The 24549-nt window shown below is 43.3% G+C and overlaps 1 protein-coding gene across 6 annotated transcripts in view; it reads right to left on the reverse strand.

Moving 5' to 3' along the window:
• Window positions 1-13754, reverse strand: part of Desi2 (desumoylating isopeptidase 2) — a 58168-nt gene extending 44414 nt beyond the window's left edge. For 3 of the 6 annotated variants that reach the window (XR_009383297.1, XR_009383296.1, XM_059280955.1), the window contains exon 1: window positions 12967-13371. Coding sequence is in view for 1 of the 6 variants with exons in the window: in XM_059280955.1 (XP_059136938.1) it covers window positions 12967-13008 (42 nt within the window). In the remaining 5 variants the exon portion in view is untranslated. The other 3 variants (XM_059280957.1, XM_059280958.1, XM_059280959.1) reach the window with 3 other exon arrangements.
• Between the last annotated feature and the right edge of the window lie 10795 nt (window positions 13755-24549).

The following is a 24549-nucleotide window of genomic DNA, read 5'->3' on the forward strand; positions in this document are numbered from 1 at the left end:
GATTTTACTATTATTTCATATCATTTGTGATGGCTGTTCTTGGTTAGCTACTTGACTACATCTGAAACTAACTAAAACCCAAATGGCTTGGCACACGTGTGAAGGGATTTTTCTTAATTAAATCATTTGAGCCGGGCAGTGGTGGCACACGCCTTTAATCCCAGCACTCGGGAGGCAGAGCCAGGCGGATCACTGTGAGTTCGAGGCCAGCCTGGACTACCAAGTGAGTCCCAGGAAAGGCGCAAAGCTACACAGAGAAACCCTGTCTCGAAAAAAAATAAATAAATAAAATAAATAAATAAATAAATAAATAAATCATTTGAAGTGGGAAGACCCACTTCTAATCTGGATCTTTGAAGTGAAAAGACATAACTTTAATACAGATCTTTTGAGGTGGGAAGATCCAGCTTCAATCATACCTTCTGCTGGCAGCCTATACAAAGGACATGGGAGGAAGCTTGCTCTCTCCCTAGCAAGTCCATTCCTTCCCTGGCATTAGAGCCTATTTCTTTGGGATTCTGGATTATACTGAAGACCAGTTGAGACACCCAGTCTCGTGGACTGAACAACTACTAGATTCTTGGATTTCCTGTTGGTGGACAGTCATTGTTGGACTAGTTGGACCACAGCCTGTAGTCATTCTAATAAATCCCATATATATGCAGATATATATACCTATATATGTATATGTATTCTATAAATTATGCCTCTCTAGAGACCCCTAACACAGCATGTCTGTTTTATCTTCATCCCCCATTTTGCTTTCTTTCTTATGTAACATAGCTATGTTTTGTTTTCTCTCCCTGACCATGTCTGTTAGCTTCCAAAATAGTATGTGTATATATATATATATATATATATATATATATATATATATATATATATATGTATGTATGTATGTATAATGTATACAGTGCTCTGCCTGCATGTCTGTCTGCAGGTCAGAAGAGGGCACCAGATCTCATTACAGATGGTTGTGAGCCACCATGTGGGTGCTGGGAACCGAACTCAGGTCCTCTGGAAGAGCAGTCAGTGCTGTTAACCTCTAAGCCATCTCTCCAGACCAAAATAGTTATTAATGAAAAAATTTACACATATATTCAAGTATAATTTTTTCAATACCAGCAAGATTCACTTCTATCTACTAAGTAATCTTTGCAAAGCTGCTCAATGCTTTTTTATCTTTTCTCTAACCCAAGTGATTAATATAACTTGAGAATTTAGTCAGGCCATGAAAAAGCATAAAATTAGCTTGACTTCTGTTTCTTGTAGTAACTTTTTCTTGCCTTTATAAACCATTTTAATTTTACAGTTTAAGGTAGACCAGGCTTTGACTGACTTTTCCTGACTTTTATTTTTGCCCAGCACTCGATCCTTTTTAACTTTAACTCACTACTCAAGTGTTCCATTTTTTAAACAGCTCTTCACCAGCTACCACTGTCCTTCTGTTAGGCAAAGGTGCTTTCTCATATTTGTAGAGTCTACCCCAATCTCACTGCTTCTCTTTGGTACTGCTTGGTTTATTTTCAAAGATCTTCACGAGTCTACTTGAGAACATAAGTCAGAAATATTCCTAAAATGTATTTCTTGCTATATATTTACTTAGAGGCAGCACGTGACTCAACCTAGGGTCCTTGTACTTGCTCACCTTTTGGAACACTTTCTCTAGATAACCACAGTGTATGCCTCTCGATCACTCTATTTGAAACTCTAGTATAAATTACAATACACCACCCTGACTTCACTGTCCCGTTGTTTCTGATTTGTTTTCTTCTTTAGCACTTACTGCTATTCAATATGCCATGCATTTTGCTTATTTAGTTTCATTCTAAGATGGCTCAGATATAGGAGCTGGGCATTTACTTATTACATTTTTTGTATGAATTTTCTGGATAAAAATTTAAAAGAAAAAATCCCTACCTTTATCAATAAGGAGGAAAAAGATTGATAAAAAATGTCCATTCTTCTCACGCTTATGGTTTTAGTGAACATCCAATTAAAAAAGCAGCAAACTATATAGACTTTCTGGGCATACATTAAAAAATAATTAAAAGCTAGGATTCAGGGATCTCAACAGTTGTTTCTGCAGTATTACTAATCATAGCCAAAAAGTAGAAGTAATCATCAACAGGTGACTAGAAGAACAAACTGAGGTACATAGTACAGTGACTGCTATTCAGCCTTCAAGGGGAAATGCTCGTGCATAAATGGACGGACACTGCGGAGGGTGTGCTGAGTAACACAAGCTAGAGACAAAAAGGCAACCCTTACAGGACGTGTTCGGTCAAAACCACAGGGCAGAAAGCACAACAGATGGTTTCTGTTTTACAGGATGAAAAGGTTCTGCAGGTTGACCGGGAAATGATGGGAGAACACTTAATATTACTAACTTCACACAGTTAAAATGTTTAAGATGGTAAATTTTACACTGTATTTTAACACAAAAAATCTGTTAAGACTGCTTTTCAAAGATTAAAAAATACTTCTAGAAAAGAAAATAAAGCCAAGAAAACTTAGGTGTAATAATGAAGGGAAACTGGTCCAGTCAGATATTAATATGAAATTGCAATAATTAAAATAATATGGTAATGAAATTAGAATTAATAATTGTGTATTGGTAAAAACTCAGTTTTGTAATGATAACACCAGAATTTAGCGAGGAAAGACCATTCTGGTGGAGTTTAGAGGAACAGGATTATTATGCTGCTGCTTAGTTTTTATTGTTAACCTAATCTACAACCTAGAGTCACCTGGGAAGAGGGAACCTCAACTGAAAAATTGCCTTGATCAGATTGGCCTGTGGGTATGTCTGGAGCATTATCTTGATTGCTAATTGATGTTGAGAGCCCCGCTCACTGTGGGAGGTACTATCCTGAGGCAGGTCTGTATAAGAAAGGCAACTAGCTGCTCATGGGCCACAGAGTGAGCCAATAAGTGGTCTTCCTCCACAATTTCTGCCCTGACTTCCTTCAATGATGGACTGTGACCTGGAAGTGGAAACCAAACAAACCCTTTCTTCCCCTAAGTTGCTTCTGGTCAGAGTGTTGTCTTACAGCAACAGAAAAGTAGCTAATACAAATGCCAAGAGAAATGCAAACTGCAGGAGACCCAGAGACCCTCCTGAGATCTGGGTTAGAAGCCATTAGTATTGTAGCCTGGAAAGGATTTAGCTGCACACTACCTCTGTCCTGAAAATATAACTGAAGGTGATTCAAAAGTAGTTGACTACTAAGTTGTTTGGCAGGGAAATTTCAGGACAGCGTAACATCCAGGCGTTGGCCTACTTACTACTACTCAGTCCTCTTAGATGTATAGTTAGAGAAGAGAGCAAGAAAAGGATTGTGAGTTTAAAGATACAGAAAAGGGGCCAGGAAGACAGCTATGTGGTCAATGTGCTTGCGGAAATCTGAGTTTGGTCCCATAACCCATGTAAAGATGAAAGGAGAGAACTGACTCCACAAGTTGTCCTCTGACGTCCACGTGTGCCATGGCATGATCCCATGACAGCCCCCCATCATGCAACACACATAAAATAAAAATAAAGATGCAGAAAAGGCATGTGTGAAGACAGCAGCTGCAGTTGTTAGAGCCTAGTGCCTTTAAAGAGGAACCTTGTACTCTGTAATAACATAACAGGAAAGGTGTCCCTGATTATAACAACAATAAACCTCTGCCTATTGAAGACTATTGTGAAAAACGCAAATTCAATAGAAGAGAGCCTGAACTGAGAATGAGGAAGAGGTTCCCTGATCAAAATCACGAAAACGACTGCCTAGGAAAGTATGTTCTCAGGCTGAACTGCTAAGGTACATGGAGGCCACAGCTGTGGTAGAAGGGGACCAGACTACATCTGAAACTGGCAGCAGAACTTGGCATCATTATTTAAACAGTACTAGTTTTGCAGGCATGCAAAAATAAGAAAGCATCATGAGGCTAGCATCATGGTTCCAGAAAGCCACTGAGGCCTGGCAATTGTCTGGCAGGGTTGGAGTCTCTGCAAGGTGGCCCTGAGATGACACAGTATAAAAGCTGTGAAGGTGGAGTCACAACAGAGATCCCCAGGACAATGGGATGCCCACCAAAGAAAGCTACAGGCACTGAGTATAGCTGGCCCAAGAGAAAAGTCATATAAGCTGCAGGCAGAACTGGAGGGAAGAGACTGACTACTCAAGGCTGTTAAAACCCAGATTATTTTAGTTACTTCTCTATTGTGATAAAACACCATGACCAAGGCAATTTATAGAAGAAAGTGTTTATTTTGGGCTTATGGTTCCAGGGGGATAAGACTCCATCTCCATCACAGTGGAGAAGAGTGGTAACAGAAAGGCATGGTGATGGGAGCTGCTGAGAACTCACATCTTGAACCTTAAGCTGGAAACAGAGAAAGCAAACTGGAAATGACATGTGGCTTTTCTAACTTTAAAGCTTGCACCAGGTGACATACTTCCTCCAGCAAAACCACCTTCTAATCCTACCCAAACAGTGCCATAAACTGGGAACCAAGTATTCAAATGCCTAAGACTATGGAGGGGCATCTATCCTTGAAACCACCACATTCCACACCCTGGGCCCCTACAGGCTCATAGCCATATCATAATGCACAAGATATTTAGTCAAACTTCGAAAGTCCCCATAGTCGTTTAGTCTCAACACTGCTTAAAAGTCCAGTCTCATCTCAGACTCCAGGCAATCTCTTAATTGTAAAATCAGAAAGCAAATTACATACTTTCAAAAATACAATGGCACAGAATATACATTACTATTCCAAAAGGGAGGAATCATGACCTAGTGAGAAATACTGAACCAAAGGAAGACCAACCGAAACCCAGCAGGACAAACTCCAAACCCTGTAGCTCCATGCCTGATGTCAAAGGGCTTAGATAGATCACTTTGCCCTTCCAGGTTTGCTGCTTGTAATATGGTTTTCTCTCCTGAGATGGTTCCACTCCCTGTATACAGCTCTAAGAAGAGATGTCCATGGCTCTCTGCTCCAAAATCTTGGATCTCCAACACAACACAACTTCACTTCCACAGCTTCAAACAACGGCCTCTACGGAAGAATACCCTTGCCACTTACTGTCTGGCCTCACTAGCTCTCGAAACTGCGGAGGAAGGTTCCAGTATCCTTTCACTTATCCTTCATGATGACACTGCCAAGTATGGCATTGGTTTGGGACAGATACTTTGTCCCTTAAAACACAGAAGCTTTTGTTTATCCTTTCTAAGAGCAGAAAACTGCTTACACATTTTTCCTTTCACAAGTTGGTACCGCTCCATTTCAGTGCAGATCAGGGATTAATCTCCTTATCTCTTTTATCACAAACGAAAACATTAAGTCTCCCTGGTGTTTTTTCCCCCCTTTTGAAAAACTATGTTTTGTATTTCTTTTTACCCAGTTGCTCTTTTTCACTGTAGATTTGCTTAAGAGTAATTACTATTACCTACATGACAAAGTCAATAATAGGCTATGTTGAATTCTTCTCTGCCAAAGAAATTAGTCCATTACTTTTAAATTTAGCCTCAGGTAAGTTCTTAGGACATGGGCAGAAAGCAGCCACATCTCCCCACTCCCCCCAAAACAGCACAGGAATGATTTCTAGCCCAGTTGTTAACATTGTTCCCTTCTGAAACCTCTTGAGCTGGACCTCCACAGTCTGCATAGCTCTCTGCACTACCTTCCAGGCTCCTACTAAGATGACCCGGTAAGCCTTGCTTACAGCATTCTATGCTTATCTAGTACAATATCCTGAAGTCTTCCATATTCCACCCAGACCCCACATGGTCAAGTTCTTCACAGCACTACCCCACCCCCTGGTGCCAAATTCTGTTCTGTATTATTTACTTTTCTACTGCTGTGATAGAATACTATGACCAAGGCAATTTACAGAAAGAAGCGTTTATTTGGGCTTATGGTTCTAGAAGGATAAGAATCTATCACCATCACAGGGGGAAGCTTGGCAGCAGGCAGGAAGGATGGCAGGAAGAGCTGAAAGTTTATATCGAACTGTAAACAGCAAGCAAACTCAAACTGCCATGAGTTTTAAAACTCTTGAAGCCCACCTCCACTGACATACTTCTTCCAACTAGACCACACCTCCTATATTATATACTTCCCAAAGAACATCATCAACTGGGGACCAAAATATGGGGGGTAGACATCTCAATCAAATCACTATACATATGATGCCACTAAGATCTCCAGACACCGAACAGAGCTTCAGGGCTGGGTGTTTGGTTTCAGTCTTCCTTTAGCCTGACCTTTCCTTGCTGTGTTCCCATTCTTTCCTTTTGGAAAGGGATTTTTCTATTCTGTACCACTGTTCATTGGAAGTACATAATTTGGTCTTTTATTTTGTGGGGGTTCACAGAATACTCAAGAGTCTCAGAAGAGACTGTGGAATTTTTTGTTTTGTTTTTTTAGATAGGGTTTCTCTGTGTAACAACAGCCTTAGATGTCCTGTAACTCAATCTGTAGACCAGGTTGCCCTTGAACTCACAGAGATCAGCCAGCCTCTGTCTTCCAAGAGCTGATATTAAAGGCAGGCACTACTACACCCGGCCCAAGACTTTAGAATTTTTAACAGTATTGAAACTGTTAAAACTATGGGACATATGAAATTGGAATGAATGCATTTTGCATTAAGGTGGGCATGGGCCTGTAGGGTCCAGAGGCAGAAAGTTATGGCTTAAAAATATGTTTGGGTGTCATGCTGACAAAAGGTAGACTTGTGCTGGAAAGATGGCTCGGAGGTTAAGAGCACTGACTGCTCTTCCAGAGGTCCTGAGTTCAATTCCCAACAACCACATGGTGGCTCACAACCATCTGTAATGAGATCTGGTGCCCTCTTCTGGCCTGCAGTCATATATATGCTGTATACATAATAAATAAATAAAACTTAAAAAAAAAAAAGGTAGACTTGTGTATTAGTTAATCTTGATTATCAGCTTGACAGTATTTAGAATCAGCTAGGAGATACACCTCTGGGCACATTTTTTAGGGCATTTTGAGAGAGGCTGAACTGAGGGAAGACTCTCTCTGAAGTGGGCAGAATCATTCCCTGGGCTGAGCTCCTGGACCAAATCAAAAGAAGAAAGCAAGTGGAGCACAGTATTCATTACTCTCTACTTTCTGAAAATGAAATGTGACCAGACACTCACATATTTGCCACTATGCCAGGGACTGTACCTTCAAACAGTGAACCAAAATAAATCCTTCTCTCAAATTGCTTGTCAGGAATCTTACTACTGCAATGAGAAAAGGAACTAACACAACATCCTACACCTTTGGTCACTAATATGCTTGCATCTAATTGACATCTGAGTATTTCCCTATCATAAAAGATTTCTACACTTAATTGTTTTGTATGCTTCAAATTTTCTATTTTAGTTACTAGGTGAACAGTTACTCTATGCAAAGTCTAGGAACTGCTAAGAGGGAACACTGACTACTGGCAGAAGGGTTATAATTATATCTTTTACTGATGGTGTGGTAAGTGGAATGACTCCCCCAAATAACCACAACCTAATGCCTAGAATCTGTCAATATATAATACGGCAGAAGACTATAGGTGTAATTAAGTCTTTAAAAGAGTTAAGTGACTGAAGTATCTGCATGGGTTCCCATTTAGTGAGATGAGCCTTTAAAAGACATACCAACTTAATGAGGGAAGGCCCAGGAGACAAAGGCATAAAGATCAGGAATTCAGGGAAGGCATGGTCACCTTAAGATTCTGTCTCAAAATCAACCAACTAACAGGAACAACCAAACAACAACAAAATTACATGCATGCAGGTAAAACACACAAAGAAAAATCAATCTAATTTGAAAAATTTAAAAACATTCAAAAAGTTGGGGACAGCAAGGTGGCTCAGGTGATTAAGTGCTTGCCTTGCTAGCATGAGGGTCTGAGTTCAATCTCCCATACTTCCGTTCTGGGAAAAAAAATGACCAAAAACGAAAGCCACTGGGCATGGCAGCAGCACATATCTTTAATCCTAGCACTCTTGAGGCAGAGGCAGGAGGATCTCTGTGAGTTCCAGGCCAGCCTGGTCTATATTGTAAGCTCCAGGATAGCCAATGCTACATAGTGAGAGACTGTCTTATACATCCCCACTCCCTAAAAAAGCCAAGCACAATAGTATTTGGGTTTTTTTGTTTCATTTTTAAAATATTTATTCATTTTTGTGTGCACTGGTGTTTTGTTTGCATGTATGGGTGTGTAAGGGTGTTAGACCTCCTGCAAGTGAAGTTACAGTTGTGAGCTGCCATGTGGGTGCTGGGAATTGAACCTGGATCCTCCAGAAGAGCAACCAGTGCTCGTAACCGATAAGCCATCTTTCTAGCCCCAAGCATGATAGTATTTGTAATATCTGTATAGGACAGGTAGAAACAGGTGGATCCCTGGGGCTCACTAGCCAATTAGCCAACTGGATGAGTTCTAGGCCAGTTAGACAGCCATCAAAGAAAAAAAATAAAAATAAGAGGTGGCAAGCACCCAAGGAACACTTGAGGTTGTTTGACTTCCAAATGTGCATGCATGTGGACACACAATTCAGAAAGTCAAATGTGTAACAGACACCTTAATTAAGTTCCAAGCTAGTACCTACAACTTGCCTACAAAGGCTAGAAAGCCAGGGATCCACTTATTCAGGTTCAGCGTGGTTACATATGAGCCAATTCTGAGCAATCTCTGGAGGTTAAGAGGGTAGCTCTGTTAAAGTAAGGGTACAGGTAGAACCCTCCTCACATCCCACTACATCTTACTTCCACAGTCTGTTATATGATGACCCCAAATTAGTGCCATGGCAGTAATTTTGCAGCTCTGAGGACACAAAGACAAATGCCAGCAAGCCGAGCACAGAGAGCAGGAGGTTGCAAAATCGTAATGACATGACTGCGCTGCTGAACTATCTCAGGGGCTTTTAATCTCTGGATTTAAGACATTATCGTTCCAATTTAAGCTGCTGATTGTCAAGTTCTGTTATTTCACACAGATCAACCAAAACTAAGAGGTAGACCAGGCCAGGTGACCGACGGAAGGGTTTATAATAAAGAGGGATTTAGGTTTACTTCCAAGTTTTTGATTTGAGATACTGAGTAGAGTGTTGGCTATTAAAAGTGGCAGAGGTAGGATTTGGGGGATGGGGTACATAGAGGGAGAGGCACAGAAAGGAGGGACAAAGTCTGCAGCTAGACATGTGCATTCAGACTGTGTGGAGCTGGTCAGGTGAGGAGTGTACTTAGTATATGATACATGAGCACATGGACGTCATTTACAAAGGTGAATCAAATCTACAGATGTATAAAGGAAAGTCAGGTCTTATCATACTTGCTAACTTCATACCCTCTTGGAGAAGTCTGAGGAGCAGGACAAAACAATGCAGTCCAGATAAAAACGCCCTAACCGGGAGAGTTCTAGGGTGTTTCTTTCCTATTTTCTGTTGTTGTTTTGTTTGGATTTTGGTTTTTTTGTTTTTGTTTTTGTTTTTCCAGACAGGGTTTCTCTGTCCTGGAATTCACTCTGCAGACCAGGCTGGCCTCGAACTCAGAGATCCACCTGCTTCTGCCTCCAAGAGCTAGGATTAAAGGTGTATGCCACCACCACTCAGTTTCTTTCCTATTTTTTTTAAAGACTCTGAAAATACATAGGCACTATTTTTTTTTTTTTTTTCAGAGCTGAGGACCGAACCCAGGGCCTTATGCTTGCTAGGCAAGCGCTCTACCACTGAGCTAAATCCCCAACACCGGCACTATTTTTAAAAAGAAAGAAACTTGTTTCTCGTATGGATTGATAAACATAAACACTTGCATATTTAAATTTTTAAGAAATTCATTAGTAACTAAGATAGCCTGATGTATACAAATTCTGGATCTATGAAAAATAAAGACTATGTTAAAGTAACTATAACAGAGATTTATTCCAGTAACTGTAATAAATCCAGTAATTTAGAAATCTAAATTGTTCAACTTTCTATACATACAGCTAAACTAGGTATATACGAACAATCCATTCCCAAGTTTCAGAAAATTACTCCTGGACATATTTTATTGGTAGTAGGTTGCCCCAAAGTATACAGAGAACTATAATCACCAAAAAGAAAGTAATAATTTAGCACAATCTTTTGAAGACTCTATTAGTCCTCCACAAAAAGGAAGGTAACACAGACAACTGTGCTCATTCTTTACATATACATGGTAGGTGTAGAAGAGGAATGATCTACAGCCATCTAATCTAGTGAACAGGAAAAACACAGTCATAGCGGAAGCAGGTGACAAAGAGACACAAGGATACATGACAACTGATCAATGATTCCAACAGGAAAAACCAATGGTTGAGTCTGGACCAGTTGATGTACCAGGCTCATAAACAAAAGCAATTATCATCAAAGGCATCTACAAAGAACAGAAATTATAACCAAAGATAAAAGGAATTTACCCTGGGCATCAAGCAAAAACATCAAAAAGGAAAACAGATTTCAGAAAATGGGTGGAACAGAGAAAAATGTCTACCTTAATCCCCTTGGCTTTGTCCTAAAGACTGTGATCACATCGTTCCCTTGAGGTAAACAAGTGTCTTCTCCTGGCTCACAGAGTCCTTACAATCCTTCACTAACTCTACTATCAAGTTATGAGAGAGATTTCAGTTGTTACCTTCCAGGTTAACTGGACCAGTTCAAAGTTCCCAGTCCCACCTGAGCTTCCCTGTTCTTGTCCTTCTCCATGCTGACTGATCTCTACCCTTGAAGATCCTACCAATGCTTCCAGTTCACCCCCTTTTCTCTTTCAGCATTTCCTAATCCTACAACCACAAAACAGTCTCCTTTGGGGCCTCTCCTGCTCTTATTAAAATAATGCTATTCTGCTCTAAATTATAACTCTTCTTGTGTCTTCCTTATGATATCTCAAATTCCTTAAAGCAGAGAGGTAAAGATCCTATCTGTGGTTTCTACAGGGTCAAAATTAAATAAGTAATGGTAAGTTTTTGAATTAGTGATATCAGCATTCACAGACCAAAAGCCCTCAAAAGAACTTACAAGGGCAAGTTTCTTAAACATTTTTATTCAAATGCTTTTCTTCCTCTTGATAAAATAAAGCAATATGTAAGAAATAATTATGGGATTCATTCAATAGAGACAATACTGAATCAAGATTGTCATCTGGAAATTCTAGATCCCGCCTTTAGTAACCTAGGAAGGTCACTTACCCTTTTTTCTGTCTGCTTTTTCTACAACTATCTACTAGAATGACAGGGGAATATATTCTTTTTAAATACTTCATATTTTAACATCATTTAAAACAATCTTCCCCTAAAAAACATGGTCTGAATATCCCTAGCCCTTACCACTTCAAAATTAGTAATGATTTTCCCTACTCACAGAACACATACTACATGTCATGTAACGCATTTTCAATTTAATCTAAAAAGCAAAACTCTATTTTACAGATTTCTTTGGGGTTCTGAAACCATGGCCACTGGTCACTGCATAATCCTAATTTATTAAAAATATAGATGATATCTCAATATATATTCTCCAGAGTAAAACATATCCAGAGGGATAGTTTATAAGTCTTCATCAATTAAAAAAAAAAAAAAAAGTCTGGTGGGCAGGAGGCACTAAACTAATAAAAGGGTAATATTAAGTCTGAAGAAAGGATTCCCATGTAATGCAACACAAAGAGTTTAAACCCAAAGAATAATTTCTTAACCAGTAGTGCAGGCTGTTAGTCATATGCTCTTCTAGAATCTCTTGTTATTCAACTTTTTCTCTCCTGATTCACTTTTCCTAGTCTGTTAACCCACCTCCTTTCATCTCCAGGCTTACACTGGAACCTACTAGAAGCCACACTTCTAGTTTCAGGCAGACCATATGCCCTGTCAACGTCAACTCCAATATACGGCATGAGGAATCCCTGTCTATCAACAGTTCCCTGTTCATTTAAAAACTTAAAAACAATACGAAGAAAGAGCTTAGAGCTGTAAAGCAGAGTCAAGACTCCCTAACGTTGAATTTCTCCTAAGTTTTTTTTAAGCCAACAGAAATAATGACAGAGAATTTTTCATCTGTCAAGGCACATACAAGAAATTTCAGGCTTTTCAGGCGAAGGTAATAATCCTTTACAAAACAAAACAACAACAACAAATAAGTACCCCAAGGCAAGGGCACAAACGCAAACTTGCATCTCACTGTGGCGGTCATTCTCTACATCTCACTGTGGCTTCTTCTATGGGTATTGCAACTGCAAGCACAGGGGAACCCGTCTTTGAACCCTAGTCTGTGTCTGCAGTTCTTCAAAGTTGATGACATAATAAACAAGGCTTCCCTTCCCTCTCTAGTGGTCACGTCATCCACCTGTTGCATCACCTGGAAAATGGTCTTCAGAATCTAGGAAAGGAGCACCTCTGTGATCTCTAAATAATTCAACGGGGGCTATTTTCTAGATAAATTTTAGCTTCATTCATTTTAATGAGGCTGCCTTGGAGGCGAGGGTGTGTTGGCTCCCGTTCACCTTTGGGGAGACTCTAGCATCCGCCTCGCAGCTGTGACTTTCTAGACTTGAGGGGCTTGGGAGTTGTTGGAAGACTTGAGCATTTGGAGACAGGCAAGGGGCCGCAGGAGCGGGGCAGAGACCGGAGCCGAGCGGGGCAGCTCGGAGGCCAGGTGGCGGCGGGGAGGTCGCACGGGCGACAGAAGCCTCCTCCGAGAGGGCACGGCTCATCCGCCCAGGGGTCGGGCCCACTGTCGGGGGAGCGGAGGGCTCGGAGCAGGGAGGCTCAAGCCCCAGCCCTCCCGCGGGCTGACTGGGCATCTCCAGGAGGCGCGCCGGCCAGTCTGGAGATTAGAAGACAGCGCGACTGTCCCCTCCCCCCACCCCGGAGAACTAAGCTGGAGGCGGGGACGCCAGGCAGGAAGCACCGGGCCGGGGTCCCGGGCCGGCGGGCTCGGGCCGCCAGGGGCCGCACTCACCATGTCGTACACGTTGAGCACCACTAACTGGTTAGCCCCCATCCTCCTCCCCGCGGCCGCCGCCTCGTCCTCCAGCCGCTCGGTCTCCGCGGGGCGGAGGCCGCTGCCACCCCCGCGGGCGCCTCGGGCAGGGCACGAGCCGGGCACTAAGCGTCCAGCCCGGCCCGCCGCAGCCGGGGCCGAAGCATCCGGCAGCCGGGGCCGCTCCCGGGAGCCGCTGACAGAAGCCTGTGCGAGCACCGGGCCAGACCGGTGGAGAGCCCGCTCCGGCTCAGGCGCCTCCCCTCGGCCGCAGACACGTGGGGGAAGGCGGAGCCTGGGCGAGGGGCGGGCTCCAGGTACCCCGGAGGCGGGGCCCGCCCCGCGCCAGGGCTGAGCCCGCCTGCGCGCTAACTCTCTTAGGCGCCGCACCTCGAGACCTAAAATGGCGGCAGGCAGGGCGCCTCTTCACCCCGAAGGCTCGAGGTCGCAGAAAGACTACAGTTCCCAGAATGCAGTGCGAAACGCCCCGTTTCCTATTGGGCGTACGGGCAGCCTGACTACATCTCCCAGCATGCTCTAGGATCCCCCCCCCCCCCCCCCCGGCCTCACGTTTCCCTGGGAGACTACAGCTCCCAGCGTGCCGTTTTAAGGATCTGTCCGCGGAACCTTGACGGTTCGTCCTTGGCGAGCGGAGAAGTCGTACACCTTCTGTCTTCAGCGCTGTTTCTGGTGCTGGTAGCGTGAGACGTGAATCCAACGGCATGTAAAGAAGTGAAGATTAAGTTTTCCAAAGCCCTTCTTTCTTTTTTTTCTTTTTTCTTTTTTCTTTTTGCAAGTGTAGGAGTGAGGAAATAAAGGAAGTAAGGTTACTGTTGAAAGATAGGGTGTAACAAACACCCAGCTTACCTTCAGTATGGAATTCACATTTCCTGTGAGTATCCTGCTCACGTGGGAAGAGTGTAGAAAGGTAGGGTGTAACAAACACCCAGCTTACCTTCAGTATGGAATTCACATTTCGTGTATCCTGCTCACGTGGGAAGAGTGTAGAAAGGTAGGGTGTAACAAACACCCAGCTTACCTTCAGTGTGGAATTCACATTTCCTGTGAGTATCCTGCTCACGTGGGAAGAGTGTAGAAAGGTAGGGTGTAACAAACACCCAGCTTACCTTCAGTGTGGAATTCACATTTCGTGTGAGTATCCTGCTCACGTGGGAAGAGTGTAGCAACTCATAGATTAGCTCAGTCCTAGGACACAGAAAGCGTTTGTGCACCCATTCAACAAATATTTTGTGTGTATGTGCGTTCCTGCCATATGCCATGCAGTGTGGTAGACTGAGGAACGCGAGATCCTGAGTTTCCAGTTTATGATTGAAATTGGACAGACAGACAGAAAGTGTGCAGGTGCCCAAGGAAGCCATAAAAAGGCTTTGATGCAGTTGTAAGTTGCTTGACCCAGGTGCTGGGAACCAAACTCAGGTCCTAAGAGCTCCACTAAGCAAATGCTTAGTGGGTGATCCATCGCTCCAGACCCTGAAGTTGGATTTTAATGTTTTTTTCTTTATTTATCTTTTTATTATTTTTTTTTTTCGAGACAGGGTTTCTCTATGTAGCTTTGGCACCTTTCCTGGAACTCACTTTGTAGCCCAGGCTGGCCTCGAACTCACAGAGATCCGCCGTCCTTGGCCTCCCAAGTGCTGGGATTAAAGGCGTGCGCCACCACTGCCCGGAGGTTGGATTTTAAATGAAGACTTGGTAGGGTTTGGGCCAAAGAGTGACAAGAGTGTGTGCCTAAGTCTTTTTAAAAGATTGAATTTCTGTGTGGAATTTTAAGAGGCAAAGAAAATGGAAACATGACGGTTAATATGGTAGACTGTAAAAGTAGCGTCTCAAATTATAAATAACCTTTGATGTTTCTCCCTACTGACTCTAGCAAGCCTTGACTCGCTCTGGTCAGCGAGACATTAACAGATGTAATGCAGGAGAGTTGAAAAGCACTTTGGGTTTGAGGCTTGGCTTCTTCCCGGTCTTGGGAGTCTGGCATTATATGAACAGGGTTGGACATTGAATTTGTGGCAGGCGCTGTGGGTGGTTTCAAGAACAGCTTCCAGACTTTGACGGAGATTCGGGTAGATAATATGCTATTTAATAATATGTGAAACTTTGGAGCGAGAAGCAGGTTGGGAAGAGGATAATCGAGTTATTGTTAGGTCATGTTATATTTTAAGTGCCTTTTACAGGCACTTGAGAAATCGAGTAGGCATTTGCATAAATGAAATGGAGTCATAACCATTAAACTGACTAAAATAGACATTTAAGGAGAATTTAAAGCCTAGAGACTGGTTGGATAGCCTAGTATTCTACTTAATATTTCCTTTGCTGTGATAACACTGGCCAAAAGCAGCGTAGGAGAAGGGTTTGTGGGCCACACAGTCCATCACTGAGGGAAGTCAAGGTAGGACAGGAACTTAAAGCAGAAACCTTGGAGGAACACTGCTTGCTGGCTCATTCACAGGCTTATGCTTGTCTAGCTTTTTCGCACAGCTCAAGAACCTGCCCAGGGAATAGTACTACACATAGTGGGCAGGGCTCTCTTATATCAATCAATTAAGGCAATCAAGACAATGCCCACAGGCCAATCTGGTCAAGGTAATCCTTTAATTGGAACTCCTTTCTCATATGGCTCTAGGCTATGTCAAGTTAAAAGTTGAAGCACTGGGAAGCATAGAAAAAGGTGCAGTTGGAAAGAAGTATTAAATGGGGAGGAGGAATGGGAGGACAGGATAAAGGAGGGAATATGGAGAGGGACAACTAACATTAATGGCCTTTTGAAAAGCCATATGGAAATTTACTATTGTAGAAGCTTCCTAAAATATGTACACATGTGAAAGGAATTTAAATAGTCACCATAAAATGAGAGAGAGAATGCCCCAACTAGATATCTTAAGCCACCACATAAAACCTCCATTGCCCAAAATGGGTTACATCTTGTTACATTGTCGGCCAAAAGAGTCCTATGTGGACACCTTCCCCCAACATCACAGTATTGCCAAAGCTATTGATTACTCTCCATAACCTGACAGTAAGGCCTTATTGCTAAAGGTCCCACTTATGTCATCAAACATGGAAAAATTGATCTGTTACCCAACTAGAAGCTTCACTCCTACTGACTAGTGTTCACGGTACTGGAGGTATTTTTCATGATACCCAAGGAAAAGATAATCATCAATATCACCCAGATACAAACCCAGCTGCTGCAGCAGCAACTTGCCTGCAAAATATATGAGGTAATAGTGGCACAAACGTTATAGGAGTATCCAACCTCTTTTTTCTTTTTTTCATAAATTGGGTTTAAGGCCCACTCTGTGACCTGGAACTCAAACCCAAAACTTCTGAAATGGCTAAGAACCTGCACCTAGATAGGCCATGGGCCCCAGGAAAAACCTACAAAGGAACACAGCAATAAAATGACTCCTAATGACATACTGCTATAGCCACAGATAAGTGCTTCACTCAACACTCATCAGAGAAGCTGTTCCTTGCAGTAGAGGGGACTTGTACTGACTAGTTTTGTGTGTCCATTTGACACAAGCTAGAATGAATCATCAGAGAGGAAGAAGCCTCATTTGAGGAAATGTCACCATGAGATCCAGCTGTAAAGGTATTTTCCCAATTAGTGATCAATATGGGAGGGCCCAGCCCATGGTGGGTGGTGCCATCCCAGGGCTGTTGGTCCTAGGTTCTATAAGAAAGCAAGTTGGGCAAGCCAGAGGAAAGCAAGCCAGTAAGCAGCACCCCTCCATGGCCTCTACATGAGCTCCTGCCTCCAGGTTCCTGCCCTGCTTGAGTTCCTGTTCTGACTTCCTGCAATGATGAACTATGATCTGAAAGTGTAAGCCAAATAAACCCTTTCTTCTCCAACATGCTTTTTGGTCATGGTGTTTCATTGCAGCAATAAAAACACTAACTAAGACAGGAATTTACCCAGAGATCAGTAAATGAGCAATGTGCAGAGAGTGAGAAATTTTGGAAAACCCAGCCTTAAATATCTTTATTAAACCATTTCCCTCAAGGCTCAAGGAACTATGCAGAAGAAGAGGGAGAGGGTTGTAAAAGCCAAGGAGACAGTATCACCCAGACATATATGAACTCAGACACCATGATAGCACACTACAAGACCTGTAAAAGTTCAAACTAGGTATAATCCCAGTATGGAGACGAGAAGGCAGACACAGTCCCACCCGTAGTCAAGAAGGTATTTGTAACTGGTACCTGCTGGGAAGGGGAAAGCAGTTTTCTCTAATGAAGTCAGTAGGTATGTCAACCATACTCCAGGGCAGGCCTTTACTCAGAATAGTTGGCCAATATTGAACAGGCTCAATTTTGCCGATCGTGGTGGCACATACCTTTAGTCCCAGGACTTGGGAAGCAGAGGCAGAGGTGGATCTCAGTGAGTTCAAGGCCAGCCTGGTCTACGAAGTGAGATCCAAGACAGCTATGGCTGTTACACAGAGAAACCCTGTCTCCAAAAACCAAAAACCACACAAACCCAACAAACAACAAACAAACAAAAACAGGTTCATTGTTTTCTTTTTAAAGCATGTGTGCTTTTGCTTCTTTTTTTTTTGTCTCATTGTCTTATTGAGCTTTTGTTTGTTTGCTTGTTTGACTTTTTTGTTTTGTTTATTTTTTCCTGTGAGAGAGATATGAAGTTGGATGGGTAGGGAAGTGGGGGAGGATCTGGGAAGAGTTTGGGGAGGGAAAGAATATGATCAAAATATACTGTATACAAGAAAAAAAAAATTCAGTACAAAATAAATTAAAAGCAAAGAAAATAAGGGGCCCGGGGGATGGCTCAGTGTTGCGCAAGCATGGAGACCTGTGGTCAGATCCCATCTAACGCCAGTGCTTGGGGGAGGGACAGGCAGATCCTATAGTTCTACAGCCAGCTGGTCTAACTGGAAAGAGGAGCTTCGCACACACAGGACTAAAAAGAGAGCTCTGGGACCCTGCAGCATCTGACAGTCACACACACGTGGAAGAGGAAACGCAGAAGCAGCAGGGAAATGAGAAAGAACGTGATAAGTCAAGAGTCCCAGAGGCAGCCACAGAAGGGCCTTAAAGACCTGTTGGACATGCTGAGGGGAAAAACTGAAGAGAAGGAAATGGAGACAACTCTAAACTTAAGGCCATGACTGGAGAGGGCCAGTCGTGTTTCATGGAGGGAATTTTAAAGATGGGACATCCTGGGGCATAATTGTGTGTCGAGGGAGATTAACTATGTAGGGAGAGGGGTAGGGATCAAGAACCTAAGTGGAGAGCAGAAGTGACCTTTGTCTGATAGGAGGAATGCTTTATTCAGAATGACAGTACGGAAGGCAGAGGAGGGCACATGCCTAATGGCACAGAAGCTCAGGGAGACAGAGGGAGCAGACTGGGAAACTGAGATGTGTATAGTGCTGACCCTCCTTCCCCTTTCCTTCTTTGTATCCCTTTTCATTCTTCTTTTGGTTTTTGAGATAGTGTCTTGCTGTGTAGATGAACCAGGCCTTGAACTTTCAGTGACCCCCCCTGCCTTTGCCTCTCAAGTGCTGGTATCACCAAGCTGGGCTCCTTATGGAGTGCTCTTTCTGAATTTTATTTTTCTCAAGTGTAAGATGAGATTATTGTGAGAAAGAAGTGGAGAAAGGGCTAAGAGGAGTTTGAAAATGTATTGATCTGTCAGGGAAATCACCCATCATTTATTCAGCCATTGAATAAGTACCAAGTACACTTTGTGTGTCAGCCACTATCAATAGTTCGTCCAAAATAAGTCTGACATGATTGTTTCCCTCACTAAACTTACAGGGAAAAATACGTATGTTCATTAATAAACATAATTTAAATTGACATGGACTAGCAATAGTAGGGAATAAGATGAAAATGAGAAGTGTTCAGCTGGAACCTCCAGCTCACTTCTGCTTGATCCAGAAAGCCGCATTTCTCTCTCCCCAAACCTCACCCTCTCAGAGAATCTCCAACAAAGGGAAAGCACCAAAAAGCCCAGTTGTGTATTCTTGGAAGCTGCAGCAACTCCTCCCCTGAAGCTGCCAGCTGCCCAAGTTCCCACCTAAAGCGTTCAGCTTTTGACCATACTCAGGCATAAACCCAGCTTGTGGAGGACACATCATCACCCCTCGCCTACAACCTATATAATCTCCCGGCTCTAGTTTGGGTGTGTGGCTTCTGCCTCAATCTCTGGGGCTGGAGAACTCACCCGAGAGTAGCTTTGCTGAAATAAACCTGTTCTTTTACTTTTTTGATTTGGCTTGATCTGGCTTACTGCGTCTGTGGAGAAAGCTATTATCGGGGTACAGAAAACCTATTAAGGTGGTTGTCAAGAGACATGTTAATCAAGGAATGTTCTGAATGTGGTGGTTCAGCCCTGTAATCCTAGCAGGTGGGAGGCCGGAACAGGATAGTTGCCAGGGAGTTCAAGGCATGCCTGGGCTATGTAATAAGTTCCAGGCCAGTCTGGAATACAGTGTGGGCTCCTGAGTCAGATACTGGAAGTCTAAAAAGACAAAAAGGAGTCTGGGAATGTGTTTCAGCTGGTAGAGTGCTTGAAGCCTAGCATACACAAAGCCCTGTGTTTGATCCTGAGCACTATATAAAACTGGTGTGGTGATTTGAAAGAAAATGGCACTCTTAGGAGGTGTGACCTTGTTGGAGGAAGTGTTGTCACTGTGGAAGCCGGCTTCGCGGTCTTCTTTGCTCAAGCTTCACTCAGTGTGACATTCAGGCTACTTCCTGCTGCCTGCATATCAATATGTAGCAGCCCCTTCTCCAGCACCATGGCTGCCTGCACACTGCCATGCTCCCTGCCATGACGATAATGGACTAAACCTCTGAAACTGTAAACTGCCACCTCAATGAAATGTTTTCCTTATAAAGTTGCCATGGTCATGGTGTCTCTTCACAGCAATAAAATCCTAATTAAGACAACTGGGCATGGCAGCACAGATCTTAGCATTTGGTGTAGGGTGTGGGTAAAAGCAAGAGTATCAGAACTTCAAGGTCATTCTCAGCTACATAGTGAATTGAAGCCTGCCTAGGTCTTTGTGAGACCCCTATATTTAAAAAAAAAATACAAAAAGGGACCACTAAGACTCGGGAGATCCAGAAAGAAACATTACTAGGCTCATTGAACAATGAAAAGAGTCTGGAATGTGAACCTTTCTTCTTTACTTTTTTTTTTTTTTTAATTTTTTTTTGGTTTTTGAGACAGGGTTTTTCTATATTACAGCCCTGGCTGCCCTAGAACTTGCTTTATAAATGAGGCTGGCCTCAAACTCACTGAGATCTGCCTGCCTCTGCCTCTAAAATGCTGGGATCACCATGCCTGGTTTGAATTTAAACTTTTCTAAAGGTGGGATTTAACACTAAATGCACATGTTCATATTCATAGATTAGTGCTGCTCTCAGTCTTTATCAAATAATCTCCTTTTTGCCTCAGACTTTCTTTCTTTCCTTCTTTCTTTCTTTCTTTCTTTCTTTCTTTCTTTCTTTCTTTCTTTCTTTCTTTCTTTCTTTCTTTCTTTCTGACAGGGTTTCTCTGTGTAACAGCTCTGACTGTCTGGGAACTTTCTTTGTAGGCCAGGCTGGCCTTGAACTCACAGAGATCTGCCTGCCTCTGCCTTCTGAGGACTGGGATTAAAGGTGTACATCACCACCGCCTGGCTTGCAGCAGACTCTTAACTAGTAAAAATGCCCCAGATAATGGGACAGTGGCACGCGGAACCTTAAATGACACATTTATATCGTCCTCTCCAAAGTTTCAGGGAGCATCACAGAAGAATGGTGGGAAGAAGGTAGAGCTGGAGGATGGGACGGTAAACTATAGATGTGGTGACCACACAAGACCTGCACAAGATTGGGCCCATGAAGTTCATCATGCCCCCCCCATGATGGATCACTGGCAGTTAATAGTTGCTGAAGGGGTGGGGGATCTCTTCAGTGCTGTAGCCACTGCTAGGTTGCCTATGCTCTAGTGTATAACCTATTCATGCTCATGAAAGCAACCCTAAGTAAACTCAGAGAGTGGGTCTCACCCACAAAAGAGGCAAGTAGGATATGGATTTGTTGGGATGAAGGATTTTAGTGGGAGGGGAAAGTAAGCGTCTTAGTCACTGTTCTATTGTTGTGAAGGGACACCACGACCACGGCAACTCTTATAAGGAAAACATTTCATTGAGGTGGCAGTTTACAGTTTCAGAGGTTCAGTCCATTATCGTCATGGCAGGGAGCATGGCGGTGTGCAGGCAGCCATGGTGCTGGAGAAGGGGCTGCTACATGTTGATATGCAGGCAGCAGGAAGTAGCCTGAATGTCACACTGAGTGAAGCTTGAACAAAGGAGACTTCAAAGCCGGCTTCTGCAGTGACATACTTCCTCCAAAAAGGCCACACCTACTTCAACAAAGCCACACCTCCTAGTAGTGCCACTCCCTTTGGGGGCCATTTTCTTTCAAATCACCATACTAAGGGAGGGTGAAATTACTTAAATTCAGTGTGTGTGTGTAATTGCCAAAGAATAAAAAAAAAATCATAAAAGATCCTCAAATGAGATATCTATTCTCCCTTTAAGGATAACGGAATTTTCTCAAGTTCCAGCCCTGAGAAAATTCCTCCCAGAGTCCTGGGAAAGACACTACATACGTCATGAGGTATCTGAGGGAAAGGAATCTACATACACTATGCTGTTTTGTCCGTTTACTTTATTGCTCTATGACAAAACTCTATCTATACAGCTTCAGCTCTGTCCTCACATGCAGCTCCTCTCTGTGCCCAGTTTTCCTGTCCTTATAGTTTTAGTAAGCTCCTATGCTTTTGACCTGATCTTCGTCCTCTGTTCCTTCGTCCTCCATTTTTCCTTCCTGGTTCCTTACTCCTGGCCCTGATAAACTCTACAAGAGATCTGCTTCACCCTCTACCAAATCCGTGTCCTCCTCTCCTCTCTCTGGCCACACTGTTCTGTGTCTGCCTCTGGAATTCTGCTCCAGTCCTTACTGTACCTGGTTATGCAAAAAGCCCTATTGTCCTCAGTCAATCTCTCTGCCATGCTCCTAGGCCTGAAGAAAGGAGATAGTCTGAGCTTCATTTGCACAAGGAACAAAGCTATGCATCTACAGCCTGCTTGTCTCTTAGGCTCAGTGGGGTGGGGGGTGGGGGAGTAAGGGAGGGGGGGAGAGTTAGTTACCTAAAGGTTCAGCAGGTCTGAGAAGCTGAACTATTTGCCAAATGGTCTCAGAGTATTTGGGCATGCAAGAATTTTATAGCAGAAAACAGCTGAAATATTAAGGCTGTATAACGCCAAATATTCCATGATAAATGGCTTCCCATTTGACAGACCCTTGGCCGGTCAAAGTACAGCTTTAATACACAGCTGAATCTCTATATTTTTGTGGCCCGCAAGATCTCCTTACCCAAGGTTCAGGGAATGCTACAGAAGAAGGTGTGAAAAGATTGTAAGAGCCAGAGGTTGGGGGAGGGCAGTTACAAAACAGTGTCTTGGAGACATGATAGGAAGTTGCACTCATGAACTCTCACAAGAATAATAGAGTTACTACTCCAGCATGGGTGAGAAGGGACTCCCAAGGCCCCATTCCTAGTTGAGAAACTACAGGTTTCTGTGGACAATTCCTGGAAGACATGGACATAGGCTAATTTGATTGAGGCAATTCTTCAGTTACAATTCCCTCTCCCCAGATGACTCTAGGTTGTATCAAATTGACAATAAAACTAACCAGGACAGGGAGTGTGGTAGTTTGAATGAGAAATGTCCCCCATGGTCTTCACATTTGAACACTTGGTCCCCAGTTGGGTGGCCCTATTTAGGGAAGCTTATGTGGTACAGCCTTCCTGGAGGTTTTGAGAATAAGAGCCTATGGTGACTTGAATGAAGTAGCCCCCTTAGGCTCATATATTGGAATACTTAATCCCTAGCTGAGCTATTTGGAAGGTTTAGGAGATGTGTCCTTGTTGGAGGAAGTATGCCACTGGGAGTGGGCTTTGAGGTTTTAAAAGCCCACACCAAGCCCAGTGTTATTCTCTCTGCCTGATACCTGTATATTGGGATGTAAAACTCTCAGCTACTGCTCTAGCACCATGCCTGTCTGCTCTCACTATGATGATAATGGACTAACCCTCTGAAACTGTGGTGATATATTGTGTATCAAACAAAGCTTGCCTGAGGATCAGAGGATCAGAGGACAGAGCCAGCCTGTTATTTATTATGGACTCGTGGGAAACCCCTAGTTGGTCAGGCCAGGGTATCCCATTCGTTCAGGGAACCATGCTGGCATGCCAGGTAGATGCAGTGGCAGGCTGGCGGGCAACCCACTCCACACGGGCATGGTGGTGGGGCTGTGGGTGGACATTCACAACCCAGAAGCTACATTCATGCAGAAATGGTTCATTATAATAGAGAGACAAAGAAAAGACAGGAAAGAAGAGAGAAGGCGGGGGAGAGAGGGGAGGGTCGAGGGGTGCAGACCTTGTGGGAGTGGATCTAAAGAGAGAGGAAGGGGCAGAGTTTTTCCTTAAGATGAGGCTTCTACATCAGGATGCAGGGTGGCCCCAAGGGGTGGGTCAGAACATTAACACAGCCACTAGATTAAACATAGAGGCCAGGCAATGGTGGCACACACCATTAACCCCAGTACTTGGGAGTCACATGACTTTAATCCCAGCATTTAAGATCTCATGCCTTTGCTACCAGTATCTAGGAAGCACACATGCCTTTAACCCCAGCACTAGGAAGGAAGTGAAATGGCTGGGTGGGAAAGGCATAGAAGATGTGAGGAGACAGGAACTAGAGCTTTTCAGCTGAGTTCACAGAGGCATTCAGTCAGAGGATTCGTGGAGACGGGATCTCATCTTCCATTCGACCTGAGGATTCGGTAGTGGTGAGAAGTTACTCTAGTGGCTTGTTCCTTTGTCTCTCTGATCTTTCAGCATTTACCCCAATATCTGGCTCCGAATTTTTATTATAAGACCATTTAAGATTTGTGCAACATGAAAGTGTAAGCAATCCCTAATTAAGTGCTTTCTTTATAAGAGTTGCCTTGGTCATGATGTCTTTTTACAGCAGTAGAACAGTGATTAAGACAGAAGTTGGTACCAAGGAGTGTGATATATTGCTGTGACAGGCTTGACCATGCTGTTGTTTGGAGGAATACAGAAGACTTAACTTTGGACTAGAAAAGTGGTTGAAACATTTAAACAGGGCTTGCTGGGACATCCTAGTAGGAGCACAGAAGACAGGACAGTCGTGCTGAGAGCAATGGAGGCCCCTCTCAAGAGGTTTCGGAGGGAAAGAATATTAGTGAGTGGCCTAGAGACCATTCTTGTGATATTTTAGCAAAGGTGGCTGCTTTTTGCCCTTGGCCTAAAAATCTGCCTGAGGCTCAAGAAGAGTTTTGGATTAATGTCCTTGACATAGAAGGTTTCAAGACAGCCTAGTACTGACTGGGTGGTGTAGTTATTATTATGCAGATCTACAATGAAAAACTGGGCAAAGAGAAATACAAAAGGTACTGTTTGAGGAGAAAAGGAGCACCAGGAAA

The sequence above is a fragment of the Peromyscus eremicus genome, chromosome 15 (assembly GCF_949786415.1).
Source record: "Peromyscus eremicus chromosome 15, PerEre_H2_v1, whole genome shotgun sequence".
Lineage (NCBI taxonomy): Eukaryota > Metazoa > Chordata > Mammalia > Rodentia > Cricetidae > Peromyscus > Peromyscus eremicus.